At 53.6% G+C, this 22,207-nt stretch overlaps 2 protein-coding genes across 7 annotated transcripts; one reads left to right on the forward strand and one right to left on the reverse strand.

Annotated features, from left to right (window-relative positions):
* The first annotated feature begins 333 nt into the window (after positions 1-333).
* On the forward strand, positions 334-3,637 carry LOC122426746. Of its 2 annotated transcripts, XM_043445881.1 has the most exons (3): positions 334-532; positions 929-1,146; positions 1,651-3,637. In XM_043445881.1, exons 2-3 carry the CDS (start codon positions 1,107-1,109, stop codon positions 2,514-2,516), a joined length of 906 nt encoding a protein of 301 aa, XP_043301816.1. In that variant the 5' UTR covers positions 334-532; positions 929-1,106; the 3' UTR covers positions 2,517-3,637. The 2 variants fall into 2 exon arrangements, with proteins under 2 accessions (XP_043301816.1, XP_043301815.1); XM_043445880.1 differs by having other exon boundaries at positions 334-1,146.
* An 863-nt stretch (positions 3,638-4,500) lies between these two features.
* Positions 4,501-15,976, reverse strand: SLC11A1 (solute carrier family 11 member 1). Of its 5 annotated transcripts, none has more exons than XM_043445869.1 (16): positions 15,832-15,972; positions 15,441-15,616; positions 14,759-14,892; positions 13,646-13,768; positions 13,215-13,334; positions 12,017-12,123; positions 11,522-11,592; positions 11,117-11,184; positions 10,574-10,729; positions 9,824-9,982; positions 8,382-8,471; positions 8,135-8,254; positions 7,576-7,725; positions 6,030-6,103; positions 5,155-5,346; positions 4,501-5,058 (listed from the first exon to the last, which is right to left on the reverse strand). In XM_043445869.1, the coding sequence occupies exons 2-16, from the start codon at positions 15,511-15,513 to the stop codon at positions 4,698-4,700; spliced, it is 1,998 nt and encodes a 665-aa protein (XP_043301804.1). In that variant the 5' UTR covers positions 15,514-15,616; positions 15,832-15,972; the 3' UTR covers positions 4,501-4,697. The 5 variants fall into 5 exon arrangements, with proteins under 5 accessions (XP_043301804.1, XP_043301805.1, XP_043301806.1 ...); XM_043445871.1 differs by having other exon boundaries at positions 4,732-5,058; positions 8,382-8,451; positions 15,832-15,976; XM_043445872.1 differs by having other exon boundaries at positions 4,732-5,058; positions 5,193-5,346; positions 15,832-15,968.
* Positions 15,977-22,207: the final 6,231 nt, after the last annotated feature.

Here is a 22,207-nt window from a genome sequence, read left to right on the forward strand (position 1 = left end):
GATCCCCGCGAGCTTCGGAGGGGAGGGGAGCCAGGTTCTAAGGGGGAGGGGGAGGGAGGGGGCGCGGAGGAAACTTTGTTACAACATGGAGTTTCCTCCCCGCGAGGCGGATGCAAACATGGAACCCGGGCGCCGTTTCAAGGCTCCCCCTTAAAAGGGCAACGACTTCAGCGTGACCTGGACTCGGCCGGGGCTTTCATCACTTGAGGGGCCGGCGCTGCTCGGCGGGTAGGGAGGCGGGCCCGGCCGGGTTCCTGCCGCGCTCCCGGGGGCGCCGCCTCCTTTCCCGCCGCCCGCCCGCCAGCCAGCCCGCCAGCGAGGCCAAGCCTCTGCGGCTGCGTGGCAAGGCCGACACCCCGGCCCACGGTTCTCCGCGCAGAGCGGCCCGGGACCAGGGCCCGCCCGGGGCGTCCGCGCCCGGGAGTGCCCCGAGGCAGCGCGACTCCACCTCTGAACATTCCAAAGGTCGGGGACTGGCAGCTTCTCGGTCTTCTCATCTGGGAAATAGGGATACCACCATCTGGTCTGAAAAGTGGGTCTTCTCTCCGGTGGTCGCAGGGGAAGTCGTGAATGTGCAAAGCCTCTGCTGCACCTCCAAACGACTATGCTGAGCTACACAATTAGGTCCCTAACCGGACCGTGACCTACCCGCAGTCTCGGGCCCTTTTCCCTAAACCCGGAGCTGTAGGGCGCAGAAATTCCAGCTGTCTGCCCCGGGGTGCCCCCTGCCGACCTCTCCTCACCGGGCGCCCGGCCACGTCCACTCCCCATGCCCACTGCAGCCACCCGGCTTTCTCGCCTGAAGCCAAGGGCCTCCACGCCTCAGGGCCTTTAGACGTGCCGTTCCTTCTGCCTGAATGCGCTTCCTACCGCTTCGCATAGCCAAATCCCACCGACCTCGAAAAAATGAAACCCTCCTTTTCCCCAGGCCCCCTCCTCTGCTTCCCACCCGCCGGCCCCTCTGTAACTGCTGGGGAGGGGACGTCAAGCCGCGGCCCCACACAGTGGGACTCGATGCCGGACCGTGGGGACCACGGACATCCACTGGCACACCCGTTCCACTCGGGTCCGTGCAGACTCGCCCCGGGCACGGGGCCCGCGTTTCCATGTGGATTCTTCGCGAGCAAAACTCCCGTGTGCTGCTCGGTGAGGTTTACGGGCGGGGTTTGTTTGGTTTCTTCTTCTTTTTTTTTTTTTTCTCCCTTGTCTATGAAGTTTCTTCTACTTGTCGTTACTGTTTTGTGTTCACATTTTAAAAATATTAATAACGCCAAGGCTTGATAAACACGCCCCAGCACTTCCTTCCCCCGCTGGGCGGGGCGGGGCGGGCGCGTCTTGTCCCGTTCGGCCGCCGGGTGTGAGCGCGGCGCGCTTTCTCCCGGCCGGGCGGAGGGGGCGCCCGGGAGAGATAGGCCCCGCGTGGGCGGCGGGCCGCGAGCAGAGCTGGCCCCAAGGCGCGTCCGCTTCGGGTCTGGGGTCCAGGGCGGGGTGGGGAGGTGGTCGGGGGCTGTGGATCCACTGGACAACACGACTCGGCCTCTGCTTTTAGTCACAATTATCGCCAACGTGCTGTGAGCACGTACGTCTGAGTCTGGCTGTGACTGCGCCCTTCATCTCATTTAACGACTCCTTTAAAAACCCGTTTTACAGATAAAGAAACTGAGTCCCGACTAGTGAGCGATTCGGTCCGCCCTGCGGCAGGGACTGAGGTGGGATTCCGGCCGTCGGGCGGAGCCCCCTCCCCTACGGTCCGGCCCCGGGGCGGCGCCTCGACTTTATCTCCGGATGCCCAGCCGGTGCTGACCGCAAAAGGAAATGGGCGGCGGAGGGCTGAACGAACCCCTGGCCTCGTCTCTAGTCTGAGCGGCTCGCCTTCCTTCCCCTCCCGCCCCCCGCCCCCGGAGGCTGGAGCCTGGCCGGCTGTCCCTTCGACGGTCAGAGGAGCGGGGATAGGGCGGGCTGGACCGCGCCCCCATAGCCCGACCAGTAGCTATTCCCTTTACCTCCGGCCCCTTAGACACACCCCTATCGTCCCCTCCCAAGACTTCGAGGTTGCTGACTCCTCCCAGGAGACCTGCCCTACCCCGCTTACTCTGCCCAACACCACCCCCCCATCCCCCGGTTTCGGGGCTCGCCAAGGTGCCCCTTCCGCCCGGGCGGGGTGGATGCGGACTGAGTCCCGACACCTGGGCAGTGCGGGCTCTAGGGGTCTGTGGGGACTGAGTTGCCAGTGGAAGCGTTCTGGAGGGTGGGGCGGGTTCGTCGGGTTTCCCCGGGAAAGGAAACACACACCCAGCTGCTGTCTCCCTACCCTCTCTGATACAGCAGCTGGGGTCGCCGTGCAGTTTATTATGTTTCGTTGGTTTGCACTCCAGGAGAAATCAAGTCATGGGGACTGTGAGCCGAGAAACACTAGGACTCAGCCAGGCTCGGTCTGGCAACTCGGGACATCAGCCAGCATCTCAGCTTCCCCCTCTGACAGCTGGGGTCCCACCCGGGCAAAGTGGGCAGGCTGAGAGAAAGACAGGAAGCCCTGCCCCGAGGCCCTGAGGCACACCTGGTGTACCTTCCCACAGGGCAGGGTGGATGCGGAGTGAGTCGGGAGGTCTGGGGGTGTGTAGTGATAAGAGTTGTAGGTGGAAGCTTTTGGGGAGAGTTAAGGTGTCAGGCCACTCCCAGCTGGAGGATTCTCTAGTTAGATCTGAACACAGGGGTGGGGGGTGGGGAGGGTAGGCTGGGAGGACCAGGGCTACTGGGAAAGGGGCAGCCTTTTGGGTAGGGAGGGGTCCGGGCAGGGAAATGACTGGCCTTGGCCTGACCTCATGGCTAACCTCTTACCCAGGCCCAGGGCCACCCCTCAGCTGGCCCTTTGGTCCCCTCCCTCTTCCTTCCCCCCAAGTTCTAAGTTCCAAGCTTGACTGCTCATGTGACCAGCTGGCCTGTTTCTCTGGGGAACTCCCAACAAGGCTGTGTCTCTAGCTTTTGCACACACTGATACACAACCCCAACTCCTAGCATGCTCACCTCCCCCTTGAGAGTTCCCCCTCCATCTATTCAGTTTTCAGAATACTGTCTAGTACTTGATTTTCTCTGGACCTTGCCTCACTTTTTGCAGGTGTGCTGACACTGTTACCGGTTTGTTGTGGTTTACTTACCGCCCAACTCAGCCAGGTTAGTCTTTATTTAGAGACTGTGCCTCCCTCCCCCTTGTCCAGCTCAGACCTGGTGCCCAACTAATGCCTAGAGAATTGTTTAAAAAGGTGGACAAGGGGTACAGCTGGGGGCACCTCCGGGAAGTAGGGAAAAGGGTCTCCCTTTTCTTGGCTACCTGGCCCCCATTCATCCCCTCTTCCAGTTCCTGTGGGCCCCATCTTCTCCAGGGCGCCAGGAGAAGAGGATTGGGCAGATTTCTAGTCCGGGTATCTCGCCACCGTTGTGTAGGGTGAGCCAGACCTGTCCCATCCCAGTCCTCTTAGAGGGCCCCACTTGTTTTGTTGCCCTTTTAAGAAAGAGGAAATTCTTCTCATAAACAAGCGCCTCAACCTGAGCTCGGAGCCCGACTGCCTGCCCCGCTGCATCCCGGGGAAATCGGGGGTGCTTCCAGGCACACCGCCCACTCCAAGCTCAATCCAGGGGGAAAGACTGGCGGCCCCTCCTCGCCGCGGCTCGCCACCGGGGCTGGGGGCGGTGGAGGGGGGGGGGGGTCCCAGAGACTGGAAGAGGCCGGAGGAGGGACTTGGGGGAGCCTAGAAACAGCTTAGGGAACGTCTGTAAAGTGCAGTCCCTACTAGGGGCGAAGGGGCACCGGGCCGCTCCCTACGGCCGAGGGGGTTCCCCGCCCACGAAGCTCACCACCCACCCTCCAGCCTGGGCGGATTCCGAGGCCCCCCGGCGCGAGGCCGGAGCGACCGCCTCCTCCTCTTTGGAGGCGGGGAGTACCGGCGCTCGGAACCGTCCCTTGCCCCTAGGGGGAGCTGGGAGACAGCGCCCTGGGAGCGTCTACTGCGCGGCGTGGGAGTCTCGGCCGCCTGGTCCCCTGGGGAGATAGCAATGAATTGGGCCTCGGAGGCATGGACTCTTGGGTTCTCTGTGACCTGGTGCCCGAAGGGAGGAAACCACGCCCTCGTTCTATTGCCTGGAAAATGGGTTTCGGGTGGAACCGAATGGCTGAGGCCACTCCAGTGAGAGTAGGAGCGAGAGGCAGACATTCGAGGAGGGGGATACTTGTTGATGGTTCAGGGATTTCGTGCTTGCCAGTCTCTGTTTCCCTTCTCTTTGGATTAAGCGGTGAATTATCATTTATTTGGGCTTCCCCAGTGGCTCAGCGGTAAGGAATCCGCCTGCAATGCAGGAGATGCAGGCGATGGCGGTTCCCTGAGTAGGGAAGATCCCCTGGAGGAGGGCATGACAACCCACTCCAGTATTCTTGTCTAGAGAATCCCATGGACAGAGGAGCCTGGTGGGCTGCGGTTCATGGGGACGCAAAGAGCCTGACACGACTGAAGGGGCTAAGCACAACGGCATTTATTTAGCATTTTCAAACTCTTATTTTTAAGTCAGTTTGGAGCCTGGGTCCCGCCCTGGACTGGGTGGGCCTGTCAGATCACTCCTGTGATAGTGGTCAGTAAATACTTTTGGAATTATGATTCTTTTGTTTTTAAATCTGAAGTGCTAAGCTCTGCATTCAAGTGTCTTATTTACAACCATTGCAAGGTAGGTGTCCCCATTTTATAGTGAAGAACACTGAGATCTGAGCTAGGAAACAGCAGGTCCCTATGGAACTCACGTCGTCCGGCTTCCAGAACTCCCTCTCTGTCTTGCTGTGTGTGAGCGCTCGCGCGCGCGCGCGCACACACACACACACACACACACACACACACACACCCTTGTCTGGCAGGCCACTGTGCCCACTCATCCCACCCGTGGCAGGGTCCTGGTGGGAGCTCATCCTGAGGTCCTCCCATTCTCCTGATCCTCTTCAGGAAGCCCATACAGAAAGCGTTGGTGGGAACTGTGGGCCAGAAGAGTGGCTCCCTGGGTGATGAGACAGGTCCAGACCTGAGGGAGGGGTGGCTATGAGGAGGGGAGAAGACCCACGAGGAAGCCCCCGGTGCATCCCCGCTATGCCCTCCATCTGTGGTCTCCTCTCCTTGCCTCCTCCATCCCCCAGGCACCCGCCAATCCAGCAGTACCAGGTAGGTGGTGAGGCCCAGGTAGGCTGCAGCCAGCAGAGCTACAAGGCTGAAGTAGGCAGGGTGGGGAAGGCTGGGCACGTAGCTGATGACGAAGTAAAGGTTGACAGCGCAGACCAGCACCATGATGGAGGAACTGATGACTTTGCTTACCCTTGGGAGTGAGAGGGAGATTCAGGATCGGCTGCATCACCCCCAGGGCCCACAGTCAGCCTGGAGCTAACGCAGGCTTCCCGGGGCTGTGGGGTCTGGTGCAGACCCCTGGCCATTTTCTGCCCCCTGGGCTGACCAGGCACCACACCAGCAGGATTTGGCAAGAGTGGAGGCTGAGGTCATAGAAGGCAATGGCAACCCACTCCAGTACTCTTGCCTGGAAAATCCCATGGACGGAGGAGCCTGGTAGGCTGTAGTCCATGGGGCTGCTAAGAGTCAGATACGACTGAGCGACTTCACTTTCACTTTTCACTTTCATGCATTGGAGAAGGAAATGGCAGCCCACTCCAGTGCTCTTGCCTGGAGAATCCCAGGGACGGGGGAGCCTGGTGGGCTGCTGTCTATGGGGTCGCACAGAGTCAGACATGACTGAAGCGACGCAGCAGCAGCAGAGGCTGAGGTGAGGGGGAGGAGCTCAAGCTCTAGAAATAGCCCCTGGCTCAGGATTCCAGTCCTGGCTAGCTATACTTCCCCTTTCTAGCTAGTGACCCTAGGCATGTTTCTTAACCTCTCTGATCTTATCAGATACTCCTTATCTGGAATAGTGAGAATTCCTACCTCTTGATGGTTGTGAGGATCAAGTGTGATAACGTAAGCCCAGTGCTGGGGTTGGGGAGTACTCACAGGCCATTGGCAAACTCCTGCATCACGGCGGGCATGCTGGTGAAGGTGAGGATGGGCAGCACAGCGAAGGGAAGCTAGGAAGAGTCAGAAGAAAGAGGCTGAAGGACCCTGCCGTTAGAATACAGTGAGGAGGGGAGGAGCAAGCCAGGGCTCCAGTCACCCTCTGCTTCACTGTGCAACCTTGGGAGTCCCCTAACCACACTGAGCCTGTTTCTCCACGTCTATGGCTTCCACTGTGTGTGCTAGTCGCTCAGTTGTGTCTGACTCTTTGGAACCCCACAAACGATGGCCCACCAGGCTTCTCTGTCCATGGGATTTCCCAGGCAAAAATCAATTCAGTTCAGTCACTCAGTCGTGTCCGACTCTTTGTGACCCCATGGATTGCAGCACACCAGGCTTCTCTGTCCATCACCAACTCCTGGAGCTTACTCACACTCACGTCCATCGACTCGGTGATGCCATCCTAACCATCTCATCCCCTGTCATCCCCTTCTCCCACCTTCAATCTTTCCCAGCATCAGAGTCTTTTCCAGTGAGTCATTTCTTCGCATCAGATGGCCAAAGTATTGGAGCTTCAGCTTCAGCATCAGCCCTTCCAATGAATATTCAGGACTGATTTCCTTTAGGATGAACTGGTTGGATCTCCTTGCAGTCCAAGGGACTCTCAAGAGTCTTCTCCAACACCACAGTTCAAAAGCATCAATTCTTTAGCACTGAGCTTTCTTTATAGTCCAGCTCTCACATCGATACATGACTACTGGAAAAACCATAGCATTGACTAGATGGACCTTTGTTGGCAAAGCAGTGTCTCTGCTTTTTAGTATGCTGTCTAGGTAGGTCATAACTTTTCTTCCAAGGAGCAAGCATCTTTTAATTTCATGGCTGCAGCCACTATCTGCAGTGATTTTGGAGGAATACTGGAGTGGATTGCCATTTCCTTCTCCAGGGGATCTTCCCAGCCCAGGGATCGAACCCAGATCTCCCACTGCAGACAGATTCTTTACTGTCTGAGCCACCAAGGAAGCCCCAAGGTTGTGGGGGCTCCAAAGCAGGAGAAAGTGCTTGGGGGCTCTGGCCCCAGACTCTCTGAGTGTGCATCCTAGCTCTGCTATACTGTGCTTAGTCACTCAGTTGTGTCCAACTCTTTGTGACCCCATGACCTGTAGGGGGCGCCAGGCTCCTCTGTTCATGGGGATTGTCCAGACAAGAATACTGGAGTGGGTTGCCATGCCCTCCTCCAAGGGATCTTCCCAACCCAGAGATCGAACCCAGGTCTCCCACATTGCAGGCGCATTCTTTACCATCTGAGCCACCAGGGCAGCCCCGAGGCTCTGCTACTGGTCACTTAATTGCGTGCATCAGTTTTTCCATCTGCAAAATGGGGGAAATGGCGGTTTCTACACCCTGGGGCAGCTATGGGGAGTACCAGAACCTTGTAGGTAAAGTGTGTTTAGAATTGTGCCTGGGAGGTGGGGGAGTCTGGGGAGGTAGGGAATTGCTGTGGTTCCTGTTTGGCCCCACAGGGCGGAGGAGGTGGTAGGCTCACCAGCAGGCTCTGCAGAACGTTGAGCAGGTCGTTGAGGCCTGACAGGTCCCGCAGGTCCCTGAAGACAGCCACGAGCACAGTGGGCAGGATGGCGCAGGAGCGAGTGAGCAGGACTCGGGCGAAGCGTGACCACCGCAGCTTCAGGAAGCCCTGGGGCATGCAGTGGGGAACTCGGTGGTGGGATGCAGGACTGGGGTTCCAGGGGAGGAATCCTCCATCCTCCCTCAGCCCATCTGATACCTGAAGGAACCCTCTGTTTTTCCATCTTTGAAATGGGGGCAGCTCTGTCTATAGTTGGTGGTGAGGGGATAGACGGGGGAAATTGGGGACTAGGTTTTCCCCCCTACAGCTGATTGCTGAAGCCTAAACCGTTTTGGAGAAAAGGCTGCTATTAGTCCTGGGTGAGTCTCAGGCCTCACCTCCCTAAATCTCAGTTTTCTCATCTGTGTAGTGGGGCTTATAATGGTACCCACTGGGTTGCCTTAAGGATCAAGGAAGCCCATGTCGGAGTCCTGAGTGGTCTGCCTTGTGCTCAGACACCGGCCCGGCCCAGCCACACCTCCATCACAAACTGTCCCGCGTAGGTGCCAGTCATGGTGGAGCTCTGCCCAGCGGCCAGGAGACCCACGGCCCAGATGTAGAGGGCTGCAGGGCCAAAGAGGCAGCCCAGGATCACGCCCTGGAAGAAGGGGTGTGGTCAGACCATGGACCCACCCCCTCCTGGCACAGACTCCGCCCCTGAAGTGGGCGTGGCGAAGGGGGTCCCGCTGGATCCTCGCAGGTGCCCAGCCCCGCCATTCGCTTACTCCTTGGTAAATGTCCACTGCCACGGTCAGGTTGTTCCTGGGAAAGATCGTCGCATAGTCGTGGAGGCTGCTGTTGGCACAGATGTTGAACTGTGGGCACCGGGCAGTAGGAAGGAAATGTGAAGCACACACTCAATACGGGAAAATCAGACCTCTAAGCCTTGACCAAGGGTTGAAAACTGGGTGGCCCACAGTCTGAATCCAGCCCGACATATTTTGCTTGGCCAACAATTTTTTTTTTTTTCTTTAATGTGAATTTGTTGACAACGTTTACAATTGAGAAGCATTAACAAGCCTGGTTTCTAGCTTCTCTTTGATGGTGAGAGCTAGCATTACCACAGAGACACAATTGGCTGCCAGTGACTCAAGCAAACCCACAGGCCCTTCTCCCTTACCTGGGACCCACTTCCCACAGCTCTGCGACTCGGGTGGTCTCGAAGACAATGTGTGACTATAGTTGGCCATCCTGTTTAGATCTCTCTCCTTGTGCTAAGGAGCAGAGACTCACAGAGGGGTATGACCTCACAAGGTCACTCAGCAAGGCACCCAACAGTGCCTGTGTGCCCGGAGTCCTGACTAGTCTGTTCCGGCCCCACCAGCCCCCTTTAGTGCCTCTGGACAGAGATCCACCCCAAAACTGAGACAGACCCAGTTCCCAAATCCCAGAAAGCCAGGGAGGAGCTGGTTGGTTCCTTCTCTTTCAGAGTCCACTCAAATACCATCTCATCCAAGAGGCCTCCCCTGGCCACCTGGGCTAATGTAGAAGCCCCTCCCACACCACACCCCCAATTATGTTTCATCACCCCCTTTATTTTCTTTACAACATTGTTCATATCTTCCTTTGAAATCAATCAACTGATTGGTTGATTTTTTTTCCAGTTTGCTCACTGCCTCCAAAGTTAATCTGCAAGAGGGCAAGGCCATTGTATCATTGGCTGCCGTATTCCCATGGTCTAAGACACTGGGTGATACAAAACAAATGCTCAATAAATATTTGATGAATGAATGATGGTCTATCTGCTAGTAATGAAGATTATCGCTAGAAACTCAAGAGAAGAAACTGACTGCTTGCATATTCCCAACCTCACACTCATGCTTAGGCAGGCACCCCCTCCCAGAAGGTTCTCCCCACAGCTGGCTGGGCAAATCCTGCCCATTCTTCAGGTGCAGCTGGAATGCTGGGTCCTCCAAGACTCAGCTCCCTCCAATAACCTCCCCTGGATGTGTGTGCCCTGGAGCCCCTGGTGTGGGGGCTGACCCTCTACAAGCCTACAGGGGGCAGCTGTGTCTCCCCAGTAGGGTGGGACAGGGGCTCCCAGTCAGAGGCCAGGGTCAAGACTCCCTCCCCTACCAGTGCAAGACAGAGACTCAAAGGGCTTAGCTGCACTCTTTGGAGTGCCCCGCAGAGCTTGAGGGGCGTGAATATATGGGGTGTGCCTCACCGCAGCCTGGTTGGTTTGCTTGTAGAAGGCTTGCCCAAAGACAGCCATGACAAAGAGGTTGATGAGGAAAGAGACAGACAGGGCGATGGTGGCTTCAATCAGGAAGTACATGTTGGCTTCTCGGATGTCCGCCCGCCGGGACCGGTCTACCTCTCGAGACTATGAAGGTAAAAGGACGGAAGCATCGAAGTCCCTTAGAGTTGTCCCAGAACTCTCTACCCTCATACTCTACTTATGTTCCCCTAAACCCCGTTCTCTCTAAAGCCCCCTTGCATGTTAGTCTGGGATAGTCCTTTGTTTCTGTCTCAGGACCTTTGCACTTGCTGGTCCTTCCGCTTAGAATATCTTCTCCCCTAATCTTCCTTCCCATCCTTCATGTTGCAAAAGTCACCGCCTTAGAAAGGCCTTTGCTGGCTACCTTTTCTAGGGGAGCCCCCCTCCTCAGTCATCCTCCATCAGGCTTTTTTGTTTCTTTCAGAGCATCTTTCACAATCCATTTCTTTCCTTTACTATTGACTTGCTCATGGTCTGCCTCCCCGACTAAAAATGCATGCTCTAAGAAGCCAGAGGACTTATCTGTCTTTTCCCTCACTGACCCTCAGCTCCCAGCACACAGTAGACCCTCTCTTATTATATATTGAATAAAGAATGATTCGCTTCCCTCCTAAATTCAGAGGCAGGCGTTGAAGGGGCGGGGCCAGCATGGCTCTAAGGGAGAGGGCGTGTCTCCCTCCCCTCCAGTCTGCTCACCTTGACCAGGGAGGAATGCAGGTAGATGTTGTGGGGCATGATGATGGCGCCAACGATGCCCACGGCCTGCAGCAGCTCGGGCTGGCCACAGCCTGCGCAGGAGGGCAGGAACAGGCCCTGAAGCAGTGCTCCCTGGGCAGGCCGTGCCACCACGTACTGTGGGGTGAGTGAGAGCCGCTCAGTCGTGTCCAGCTCTTTGTGACCCCATGGGCTGTAGGCCGTGGAATTCTCCAGGCCAGAATACTGGAGTGGGTAGCCTTTCCCTTCTCCAGGGGATCTTCCCGTACTGTGGGGAGGAGCCTCGTTAGGCCCCGCTCCACCCCTGAGCCTCGGTTCTACCCTCCAGTCCACTTCCGACGCTGGAGTTGGGAGAGAGGGACTGGAGGGGGGGTGTGGGGGAATGGAGGGGGAAATGGGGGGTGGGGGTGGGTGGGGGTGGGGGTAGGACATGGCTAAGGTCCTCTCCCCTGTCCCATCAGGCTCTGCATGGGGCAGAGTAGGGTGGCTTTGGTGCAGGGCCCTGTTATGGCTCTGGCTTCCCACCTCATAGCCGAAGGTCAAGGCCATTATGGTAATAAGAAATCCAAAAAAGGCTTCCAGCTTCCGCAACCCTAGGGTGAGAGCAAAGGGGCTGAAGAACAACAAAAACCACCCAAAACCAAAATTGTAACTTAAGCAATTATTAATGACTGATATCCTGAGCACTTTGTTCCTGGCACTGTGCCCCGGGCTTGACCGGTGTTACCACAGTGAATCTTCCCCACAGCCCTGTGACCTCTGTGCTAGTATCTGCGTGTTGTAGATGAAGAAACACTACTCTAAGTTGCTCAAGGCTGTGCAGAGCGAGGTTGCTCAGAGCCCTTCTCCCAGTTCACCAGAGCACCATTACATTCATTGCCAGCCCCCTCCTCGCCTGAGTCCCGCTGGGGATGAGGGGCACACACCCACCGTAGTTATCGAGGAAGAGGAAGAAGAAAGTGTCCACGATGGTGATGAGGACACCACCCCAGAGTGGGATTCTGAAAGCAGAGTGGCCTGGGTCAGCCTAGCCCGGTTGAGGAGTCTGGATCTCCCACCCTCAGGGCTGGAGACCGTGGAATGGGGCCTCCGGGGAGCAGGCACTCAAGGGGCCCCAGACAGCTGAGGGAGAGGGGAGCCGGGGTGCTGGAGACCTAAAATGGCACCTCCATGCTGGGCGGGGGACCAGCGTGGTAGGGAGCTTGGGGCTGCAGTACTGAAGCCTGCAAGATGACCAACATCTGTCCAATTTGCAGCAAGTCGCTTTACACATCTGGGTCTCTGTTTCCCCATCTGGCAGATTAGGCAATAACTGAGTCAGAGATGACTGCAGGATGAAGTGGTCAGGGGGAAATAGAAGGCCTGGGGAGGAAGCGGCAGCTGTTCCCAGCCCTGGGCTGAAGAGCTTGGGCCCCTCTGGAGTACCGTCCAGCAGAGAGCAGACTGAATGCAATAGCCGTGCCAATGACTTCCTGCATGTCTGAGCCCACGATGGCTAGCTCGATGGTCAGCCAGAGGAGAATGCGGGGCACCTAGGGGAGGACGAAATCCCGTCAGCAAGGCTGTCTCTTGTCTCAGTCCTGCACCCGCCTGTCTGTAGCTGATTCTATATGCCTGGGCTGGAAGCCTGCAAACTACATTTGCAAGTGTAGCCTTGCCATTTGGCTTCATGGTGCCATGGTGGTTTCACGTGTAAAATTAGAAACGTCAATTAAATAGAGTCGGGAGATAGGAAGAGGAAGCTTCTGCGCCCTTCAAAGATAGCAGAGCCCAAGAGAAAGAAGACTCTTCTTTGCTGGAAAGGACTTAGGCACTGAAAAGTCATAGACTCTTTGCTATCAGCCTCCCAACTTCCCTTTTCCCTCCATAAAAGTGTTCTCCTTCCCTTGTGTAGAGTCCTTGCAGGTGGCTCCCCATGGCTACAGACCCTGAATTATCATTCTCTGCTGATCCTGAATAAACTCATCTTGGCTGGAGAAATATCTGGCCTAAAATATCTGTTTTAGGTCAACAGTAAGAAATATTTAAGGAAAATTAAAAAACAGGAAGAGATCTTTTCCCTCCTGCTTCTGGAGCTGGCCCCAGCAAGGGCGCCACGTAGCCTGGGCTCCAATCAGCAGTGATGGCAATGTTTCTAGAAGCTCGACAGCAAATGATGGTCCTTGGGTTTCTGTCCAGCAGCTTTCTGATCTCTGGGTAACACCTCCTTCTCTTGTTCCTTCAGCTCTGTCAATACCTTTGTGACTACATCCTGCATTAGATGCCTTTGACCAATCCAGTGGTATAATTTCTGTTTGTTTGCCTGGACGCTGACAACAGCCAAGTCCCCAGTGTGCACCCCAGCCAATGGTCATTCCACTCCAATTTTGCCTCGCCCCCACCCCATTTTTCCCTTAGGCAAGTCACTTCCCCAGGTTTCAACGTCCTCTTCAGTAAAAAGAGCAAGGTACCTCTAGCGTCCCTCCCATTCTGCATTCTATTTGTTTGAGCCTCAGCCTTATCTATCACGTGGACTTGCAATGCTCCACTTGAGATGATATTTTTATTTGATCATCGAAGCTTTCAATGGCTGTTTGGGATTTTGTGGCTACAGATTCTTCCTGTCCAGGGGTACCAAGCTCACCTTAGGGTAGTAGAGATGGCAGACCTCGCCCAAGTCCTTGCCTGTCACCACGCCCAGCCGGGCAGCCAGTCGCTGGCAGAGCAAGCCCAACACTGTGGCCCACAGCAGCACCCAGAGCAGCTGCAAGAAGTTAGGGAGAGGCCGTCAGCCAGCGGGGCTAGTTTCTGATAACCCCCAAATTGCTGGGACCTTCTAACCTAGGACATTTCACTGGGGAGAGGATGGGGGAGACAAAGCTGGAAGACAATGCCCCCTACACCCCACATTCTGGCATGGCTGCCTTGGAGACCCTTTTCTGGCCCATTTGAACTTAACACCTGTTCCTGGCAACTCTGGCCAGGAAGGCCAATCTGGGGAGTTGTGGCAAACCTGGGGGTCTCCACCCACTTAGCCTGGTCACCGCCCTCCCCATGGTGCCCCGACTCCGTCACTTTGAATCCAGCCACAGCCCCAGCCTGAAGATCTGACTCGATGTTTCCTGGGTCCAGGAATGCGATGCTCATGAGGAATCCAGGCCCCGTGAAGGCCCATAGCTTCCGCAGGCTGAATGCACCCTGTGGAGGGGAGTGGAATGAGGGGACTTGGGTGGGCACAGCTGGCCTTGGCCAGCACCCAGTTGATACCTCCCCAGGCTCAGAGGCCCAGGCTGGCCAGCCCTGCCCTCGATTCCCCATTCCTGGAGCTATCACCTGGAGGGTTAGTGGAGCACATGGGTGGGAAGGACTTAGGATTTGCTGAGTCATGGCAGATCAGCTGTCTGGATGGGTCAGTTCTGCAGTCTACACCTGATTGGCCAGCCTCTTGCAGGCCCTGACTCAGCAGATCCTCAGAGCCCAAAGGGAAGCTTTCCTGGGTCAGACCTCCCTGGTCCAACTCCTCCCTCCACAGCCCCTTCTCAGACCACAAGGGCCTCCTCTCTCGAGTCCACTAAGCCGAGGGTCTCCCCATCCCCATTCCGGGGAGCCTGAGTCTCTCTGAAGATTCTGGAAACGCAGGATGACGTGGAAAGAATCTGTCTGCAGTGCAGGAGACCTGGGTTCGATGCCTGGGTTAGGAAGATCCCCTGGAGAAGGGAATGGCTATCCATTCCATTGCCTGGAGAATCCCATGGACAGAGGAGCCTGGTGGGCTACAGTCCATGGCGTCGCTGAGAGTCTGACATGACTGAGCAACTAACACACACCCTCTCCCAGAAGCCAGCCTGCCGGCGTCACCTTTCCCATGCCCTTATCTGCTTCCTTTCCTTAAATATTACAACAAATCCTTGAGGCTGCAACCCAAACTCATCCTGGCTCCTTTCCCCTTCCTAGGAGAGCTGAGATTCATTTAAAAAGCCACTTGGAATTTTTAGACAAATACTAAGCACCCCAGCTAAGCACCGGGGGACAGAAGCAGGAGGGCGCCAGTTCCCATTGTCCGTCAGTGCAGCTCAGAGCCGGGAGGGACTGGCCCTGGTCTTCAGGAGACCTCCCTCCCCAGGCTGCTGAGATCCCGCACGATCCGGTGCATCCTGAAAGACCCCAGGAAGTCTCCAGCGTTCTCACCGATTCTGTATCCGGAATGGGGATCTTCTCACTTAGGTAGGTCCCTCCGGGAGGCGCTTGCTGTGGCCCTGGACTGGGTGGGCTGGAGATGGAGCCATATCTGGTCCCTCCCTGCTTTGGGGGGCCCATGTCACCTGCGAAGGGCCCCACGAGCCTTCATGAGTGACCTGCCTCTTTCTGCTGGCCCAGGGTTAAAGCTATCTGTCCTCTTCCCCCTGCTCCTCCTGGCAGAGAGGAGAAATGAAGGCCCCACCGAATCAGAACCCTTCACTCCCATCTTAGGTCCATCACCTCCACCCATGAACCGGACACTCCGGAAGATGTCTAAGAAGTGGAACCTTCAGGGTTCCCTCCTTCCATGGGAGGGCAGAGATTCCCAGATCTAGTTCTCTCTCCACGGAGGATGTGGAGAGGGACATGGGTTCCGAGGAGGCAAAACACACCACCGCATGCCCTGGGGCCGCATCCCTGCCACCTGCAGGAGCCAGGGAAGCTGCAAGGGCTCCGGGTTCACAGAGACCAGGCTCTGCCCTTGGAGGTGTGAAGGGCCCAGCCCCAGCCTGGTGTCTGGAATTGCGGTTGAGATCCACACTCCCATGGAGCAGCAGGGACTTCCCTTGCCTGCCCTGACTCTCCCCATCACACCCCCACTCAGGCTCTGTCCCTGGAGGGGGCCACTCACCTGGCATGAAGACCGCAGACTCGGGCAATCTCTGTGCGAGTGGCTGGCGTGCCGGGCAGCCCCTCACGGGCATGGCAAGCCTGTGCTTCCTCTCTCAGCAGTGGTGATCGTGCGGGTCCACGCCCTCTTGCCCATCCTCAGCTGTCCTCACACACAGGCACGTTGTGAAACACTTTCCAAAGGCAGAAGTGGCCAGTTCTGGAGGAAGGGTCTGGGTGGCCACAGTAAGGACATTTGTTCCCCTCCTGGCCTGAGCCCCACAACACCTCTGGCTCCCTTCCAGGCACCCTGAGTTCTGCACCTCTCCCAAGTTAGCTCTGATTTTGGACAACTTCCTGCCACTTGGGCATGCATGTCTAGATCACGTGACTGCCCGCCAGCCCACCCTCACCCTGTACAAGCAGTCAGGTCCTTCTCCTTTTCAATCTTGGGTCCCATGGCCACTGGGAGGAAGGGAGTTTGATGGCTGTCTAGGTCTCAGTGTCCCGCTGACTGCCTCACAGGGAAAGATCTTCCGGCCACTGCCACAGGGACATACATTGAAGATTCAGGCCAAAGAGATTCCCAGAAGAAAGAGGCACTGGAATTCTGGTCTTGGTTCTGCCACTGATCCACTTGACATTGTCATCAGATCACTCTGAGCTTGTTCCTTCAGTTAAATGAGGGGTTCAGTCTAGCTAAAAGGTCAAAAGGTGCCCAAGGAGGCCAGGCAGGTAAGATAAACTATGAGACCTGTTGGGAATGAGAAGAACAGTGCTGGCTCAGTGCTCAATGTCAAACGACGCTCAGCCTCAGTATCAGGGGGAAGTAATAGGGAGTGGTGGTGGTTTAGTCACTAAGTTGTGTCCGACTTTTGTGATCCCATGGATGTAGCCCGCCAGACTCCTCTGTCCATGGGATTTTCCAGGTAAGAATACTGGAGTGGAATGCCATTTCCTTTTCCAGGGGATCTTCCCAACCCAGGAATCGAACCCAGGTCTCCTGCATTGCACGCAGATTCTTTACCGACTGAGCTATGAGGGAGGGAGGGAATGGTGGAGACAAAGGTCCTAACCTCTGTCTGAAGAGGGCGGTGCTCACAGGGTTCCAGCCAGTTGTCACGTGCGGATGTGGGTCCACTGTCACTATGTCGTCTGTTTTGTCAAGGATGCTGGAAAATTTATGCAACGTATGCGTTTGAATACTGGGCTCAAATGTTTTGCAAATATTGGGTGACCTAAGCAAGCATTTCTATGGGCCGGATTCCACTTTAGGACGATCAATCTGTTCGCTCTAGACCCTTCCAGCTCCCAATCTCTTCTCCTTGCCAGCTGCCAGCTCCTTTATCCCCCCACTTACCTCCCTCAGAGTCTTCTCCCTGCCATGCCCACTCATGTCCTCTATCCTGTAACCTTTCTTTTCTGCCAAGAAGATTCAAAACTCAAATTGTCATGGGGTTTCCAACTCCAAAGTCTGGGCCTCCAGACACAGAGAAAATCAGCGCTTGTTCCCAAACCCAGACTTGATCTGGGATATGATGTTTCCCCAGGCTGAGTCAAAAACTTGAGCCAAAGCTTGGAAACCCAGGGTGGTGGGAGGCAGCCAATTTCCTGGCTCCTTGTTGATGAGAGAGGCTGGAGGGACGGGAGAGGCAGGGGTAGAGGGGTGAATGGTTGAGTCACAGATGAGAGAGCAGCATAGTGGTTTGTCACTGTGCAATCTTGTTGCTCAAGCCACCAGCCTTGACCTCTAGGGTTTACACAGGTTTGCAATCACTACTTTGGACTCAACGTGGGGTGGCTGGGGGATAAGGCTGGGCTAGGAGGCTGTGATGGTTTAATTTTTGTGTGTCAGTTTGAGCCATGGGGAGCCCAGTAATTTGGTCAAACATTCTAGGTGTGTCTGTGAGGGTGTTTTTGGAGGACATTAATATTTGAATCGCTAGACTAAGTAAATCAGATTTCTCTCCCTAATGTGGGTATGATCCAATGAATTTGACGAGAACAAAAGGCTGAGTAAGGGATAATTCTCTCTCTCGATGAGTGCCTTTGAACTGTAACGCTAGTCTTCTCAGGTCTTCAGACTTAGTTTGGACTAGAACTTATATCATCAGCCCTCCTATTTCTCAGACTTTCAGACTCAGATTGGAATTGTATATGCCATTGACTCCAGGGTCTTCAGCTTGCAAATCTTCGGACTTCTTGCCCTCTATACTCTCATGGGCCAGTTCCTTATTATCTATTTATCTACCTTATCTGTTTATATTTCTGTTGGTTCTGTTTCTCTGGAGAACCCTAAGACAGAGGTCCTCCTCTTTGCATTTTTTGTGAGGCCTTCCCTACAGTTAGGAACTTGGTGAGTGTAACTGATTAATGATTGATCAAACCCAGCACAAACTCTGCCTTACACAAGAGGCAGTATGTGTAATGGTTAAGAGCAGGGCTTTCTGGCTAGTGTCTCCATGAGCCAGAGCTCTGGAAATCTGCATAGTGGCCCCCTCAGATCTGGATTTGTTGCTGAATACTAAGCCCTACATGCATAGAGTGAGATTGCTTGAAGCCCAATTCGATCAAAATGGATCACAGTCTTAAATGTAAATTTAAAACTATAAAACTTTTAGAAAAAAAAAGTAAGGGAGGGAATTCCCTGGCAGTCCAGTGGTTAGGATTCTGCATTTTCACTGCTGTGACTTGGGTTCTATCCCTGGTGGGGGAACTTAAGATCTGTAAGCCACAAGGCATGGCCCAAAACAAAAAAGAAAAAAAAAGGTAGGAAAACATCTTCAGGATCTAGGACTAGATGAAGGCTTGTTAGACTTGACACCAAAAGCGTGGCTGATAAAGGGGAAAAGGATGAGTTGGACCTCATCAAAAGGGAAACTTTTGCTCTGTGAAGAACCATGTGAAGAGAATGAAGAGAAAAACTAAAAATTCAGAGAAAATATTGACAAACCACGTATCTGACAAAACTCCAGTATCTAAAAATAGGGAACTCTCTTAAAACTCGAGAGTGAAAACACGAACAGTCCAATTGGAAATGGGCGGGAGTTCCCTGGTGGCCAGGGGTTGGCTTCGGTGCTTTCACTGTTGTGACCGGGGATTCAGTCCCTGGTTGGGGAACTGAGAGCCCACGTCTCGTGGCGTGGCCAAAAAAAAAAAAATAAAACGAAAAAGAAATGGGCAGAGGTCATGAACACACACTTCACCAAACAGGACATACAGAGGGCAAACAAATATATGACAAAATGTTCAGTGTCGTTAGCCATTAGGGAAATGCAAGTGAAATCATAATGAGATATGACTACATCCCGATCAGAGTGGCTAAAATAAAAAGTAGTCACAATATCAAATATTGATGAGGATGTGGAGAAACCAGGTCAATCACTCATATATTGCTTGTGGGAATATAAAATGGTATAACCACTCTGGAGATAGTTTGGAAATTTCTTTAAAAATTGAAGATGTGGTCTTCCCTGGTGACGCAGTAGTAAAGAATCTGCCTGCCAGTGTAGGAGACATGAGTTCAATCCCTGATCCTAGAGGATCCCAGTGTGGTGCAGCAGCTAAGCTGGAGCTCCACATCTATTGAGTCTGTGCTCTGGATCCTGGCAGCCTGCATACCGCACCTTCTGAAGCCCGTGTTCAGGGACAGAGAAGCCACTGCAACAAGAAGCCCCCACTTGCCACAACTGGAGAGGGCCCAGGCACAACAATGAAGACCCAGCACAGCCAAAAATAAATAAAATTATAACCCCCCCAAAAAAAATTTAAAAATGCAACTACTATATGATTCAGCAACTGCACTCCAGGGCATTTTTTTTTTAAACTGGAGAAATGATAAGAGCTCAAACTGGAAACAATCCATACCATTCTTCAACATGTGAATGGTTAACCAAAGTACAGTACATCCATACCGTAGAATATACTGTGGTATTCACACTGTATACTATGGTATACATGTATCCCAGAGAGGTTAAAACTTATGTTCATACTAAAACCTGTATATAAGCGTTTATAACAGCTTATCTCTAATACCCAAAACTAAAATTAGCCTAGCTGTCATTCAACAGGAGAATGGTTAAACTAAGTGCAGTACAAACCATTGATTACTCTTTAGCTGTGAAAGGAACGAACTACTGATATACACAGTAACTTGGGAGAATCTCCATGAAATCATGCTAAATGAAAAAAATCCATTTGTAAAGTCTTCATGTATTACTATTTCATTATGTAATGATGGAGAATTCCATGGACAGAGGAGCCTGGCAAGCTACAGTCCATGGGGGTCACAAAGAGTCAGACACGACTGAGTGACTATCACTTTCACTTTATGGAATTCTCCAGGCCAGAATACTGGAGTAGGTACCTTTCCCTTCTCCAGGGGATCTTCCCAACCCAGGAATCGAACCCAGGTCTCCCGAAATGCTGGCGGATTCTTTACCAGCTGAGTCACAGGGAAGCGCCTTTATGTATATATTACCACCAAAAAAAAAAAAATGTGGAAAAAATCCTGGTTGTGATATTGTCTTTTAGTTTGTAATTAATTATTTTTGGTTGCCCTGGGTTTCTGTTACTGCGTGCAGGCTTTCTCTAGGTGCGGTGATCGGTAGCGGCTACTCATCCTTGTGGTGCCTGGGCTTCTCACTGTGATGGCTCCTCTTGTTGCAGAGCACGGTTCTCTAGAGCTCAGGCTCAGTAATTGTGGCATGTGGGCTTAGTTGCTGCATGTGAGATCTTCCTGGATCAGGGATCGAACCTGTGTCCCCTGCATTGACAGGTGGATTCTTAACCACTGGACCACCAGGGAAGTTCCATATTGTATTATAGTTTTCCATATGTTCAGAGATCTACATAGCTTAGGAGTATGGAGTAAGAAAAGGGAGTCAGAAGTTCTGACAGATGATACAATCTAAAAACAAACTGGTCTTGGAATGGGAGAGAAAGCAGGAAAGTGGCAGACCCCTTCCCAAGTCACCTGATGCTCTGCAGAGAAAGGATGTCTGTGGGCTGGACGTTACTGCCCTCTCTTTCCCCCCACCACAGCAAAGCATCAGGCACTTCAGGGAGCCCTCGAGGTCTCTGCAAGAACATTCTGGGTGCACTGGGCTGGGTCAACCTTGGTTTCAGTTCCCCACGGATGGGAACTTACAGTGCTTAGGAGGCTCTTCAAGAACTGGCTGTCCCTACCTCACCATGACTGAGCACTTTCACGCCAGCCCCACCCCCATTGTGCATCGGCTTTGCTGGCCTTCTGACCCCAACCTGCCATGTTCAGAGCCTTTGCACTTGCCGTTCCTCCTGGCTTGCTATTCCCACAGCTCTTCACAGGTCTGACTCCTGGTCATTCAGATCCCAGCTCAGCTGAGACATCAGAGAGACCCCCTCTTAAGCCTCCACCCATGAATCCCTTTCAGTCCATGACTTGGCCATAGTTGTTTTCATAAAAAGATCTGAAATTTCACATAAGAAATGGTCTTTTATGTTTGCTGTCTGTCTCCTCATGCGATCTGCAAGTGCCATGAGGACAGAAGCTTGGTCTTGTTCCTGCTGATCTCCAAGTGTTCAGAACAATCCTGGCGCGTGGAAGGAACCCAATATTCATTGAGCTGATTGCCTTACTGAACAAAAAGACCTCATCCTCCTCAGCTGTTTCTATACAGGCTGGTAGCCGCTAGCCACATGTGGCTATTTAAATGGAAATTAATTAAAATTAAAGTAGAACTGCAGTTCCTCAGTCATACTAATCACATTTCTAGTACTCAGTGGCCACATGTAACTTGTGGCTACCATACTGGACATTGCAGATAGAGAACATTTCCATCATTACAGTTTTGTAGATATTGGCCCCTCTTGTCCACTGGAGTGCAAAGCTCTGGGACCCTTGTCTCTTAGCTGGTGGGAGGAATGAACAGATGGAAGGATGGAGTCTACATACCAATTACCAGGTGCCACATTGGCGGTGGTCCCCTATTTGTTACTGAGCTGTATTGGGCAGAAACAAGCCACTGGCCAGAACTGTCATTAACTGAGGAGCCTAAAGGAGGTGATGATCACCTGCCTATCCTTTGTAACTGGGGACCCTCCATGCAGTTTGGGGGTTCCTGTGTATAGTAGAGACTGGGAGGAAGAAGGTAAGCTGGTGGCATGGGGAGGGAGGGAGGGTTGGAAAGCTTACCGAGTGTTGTTGAGCAAGGGTACTGGTGAACACACTGACTTCTTTTTTTCTTTGATGGTAGCCAGCAATTATGCTGAGTGGGCTCTATTAATTATTCTGTTTGCCAAAAGCCCTGCCCCTCTGTCTTGACTAACCTAGGGACTAAAAATGTGGGGTTTTCTTATTTTGTTTACTTCGTTGCACCAGGTCTTAGTTGCAGCCTGTGGGATCTTTATTTGCAGCATGCAAATCGTTAATTGGGTTAGGGTTGGGGGAATCTTAAGGGCTTCCCTGGAGGCTAAGTGGTAAAGAATATCCCTCTACCAACGCAGGAGCCCCAGATACTGGTTATATCCCTGGGTTGGGAAGATCCCCTAGTGAAGGGAATGGCAACCGGCTCCAGTATTCTTGCCTGAAAAATTCCATGGACAGAGGAGCCTGGTACTCCATGAGATGGCAAAGATTTGCAGTTGAAGAGTCCCACATGACTGAGCTAGATTGAACAGAGACGCACAGAGTGGGATCTAATTCCCTCAGCAGGGATCCAACCTGACCTCCTGCAACGGGAGCTCGGAATCTTAGTCAAAGGGGCACCAGAGAAGTTCCTAAAATGTCCGTTTTGGGATCCAATGTCC

Source organism: Cervus canadensis, chromosome 24, assembly GCF_019320065.1.
Source record: "Cervus canadensis isolate Bull #8, Minnesota chromosome 24, ASM1932006v1, whole genome shotgun sequence".
Classification (NCBI taxonomy): domain Eukaryota; kingdom Metazoa; phylum Chordata; class Mammalia; order Artiodactyla; family Cervidae; genus Cervus; species Cervus canadensis.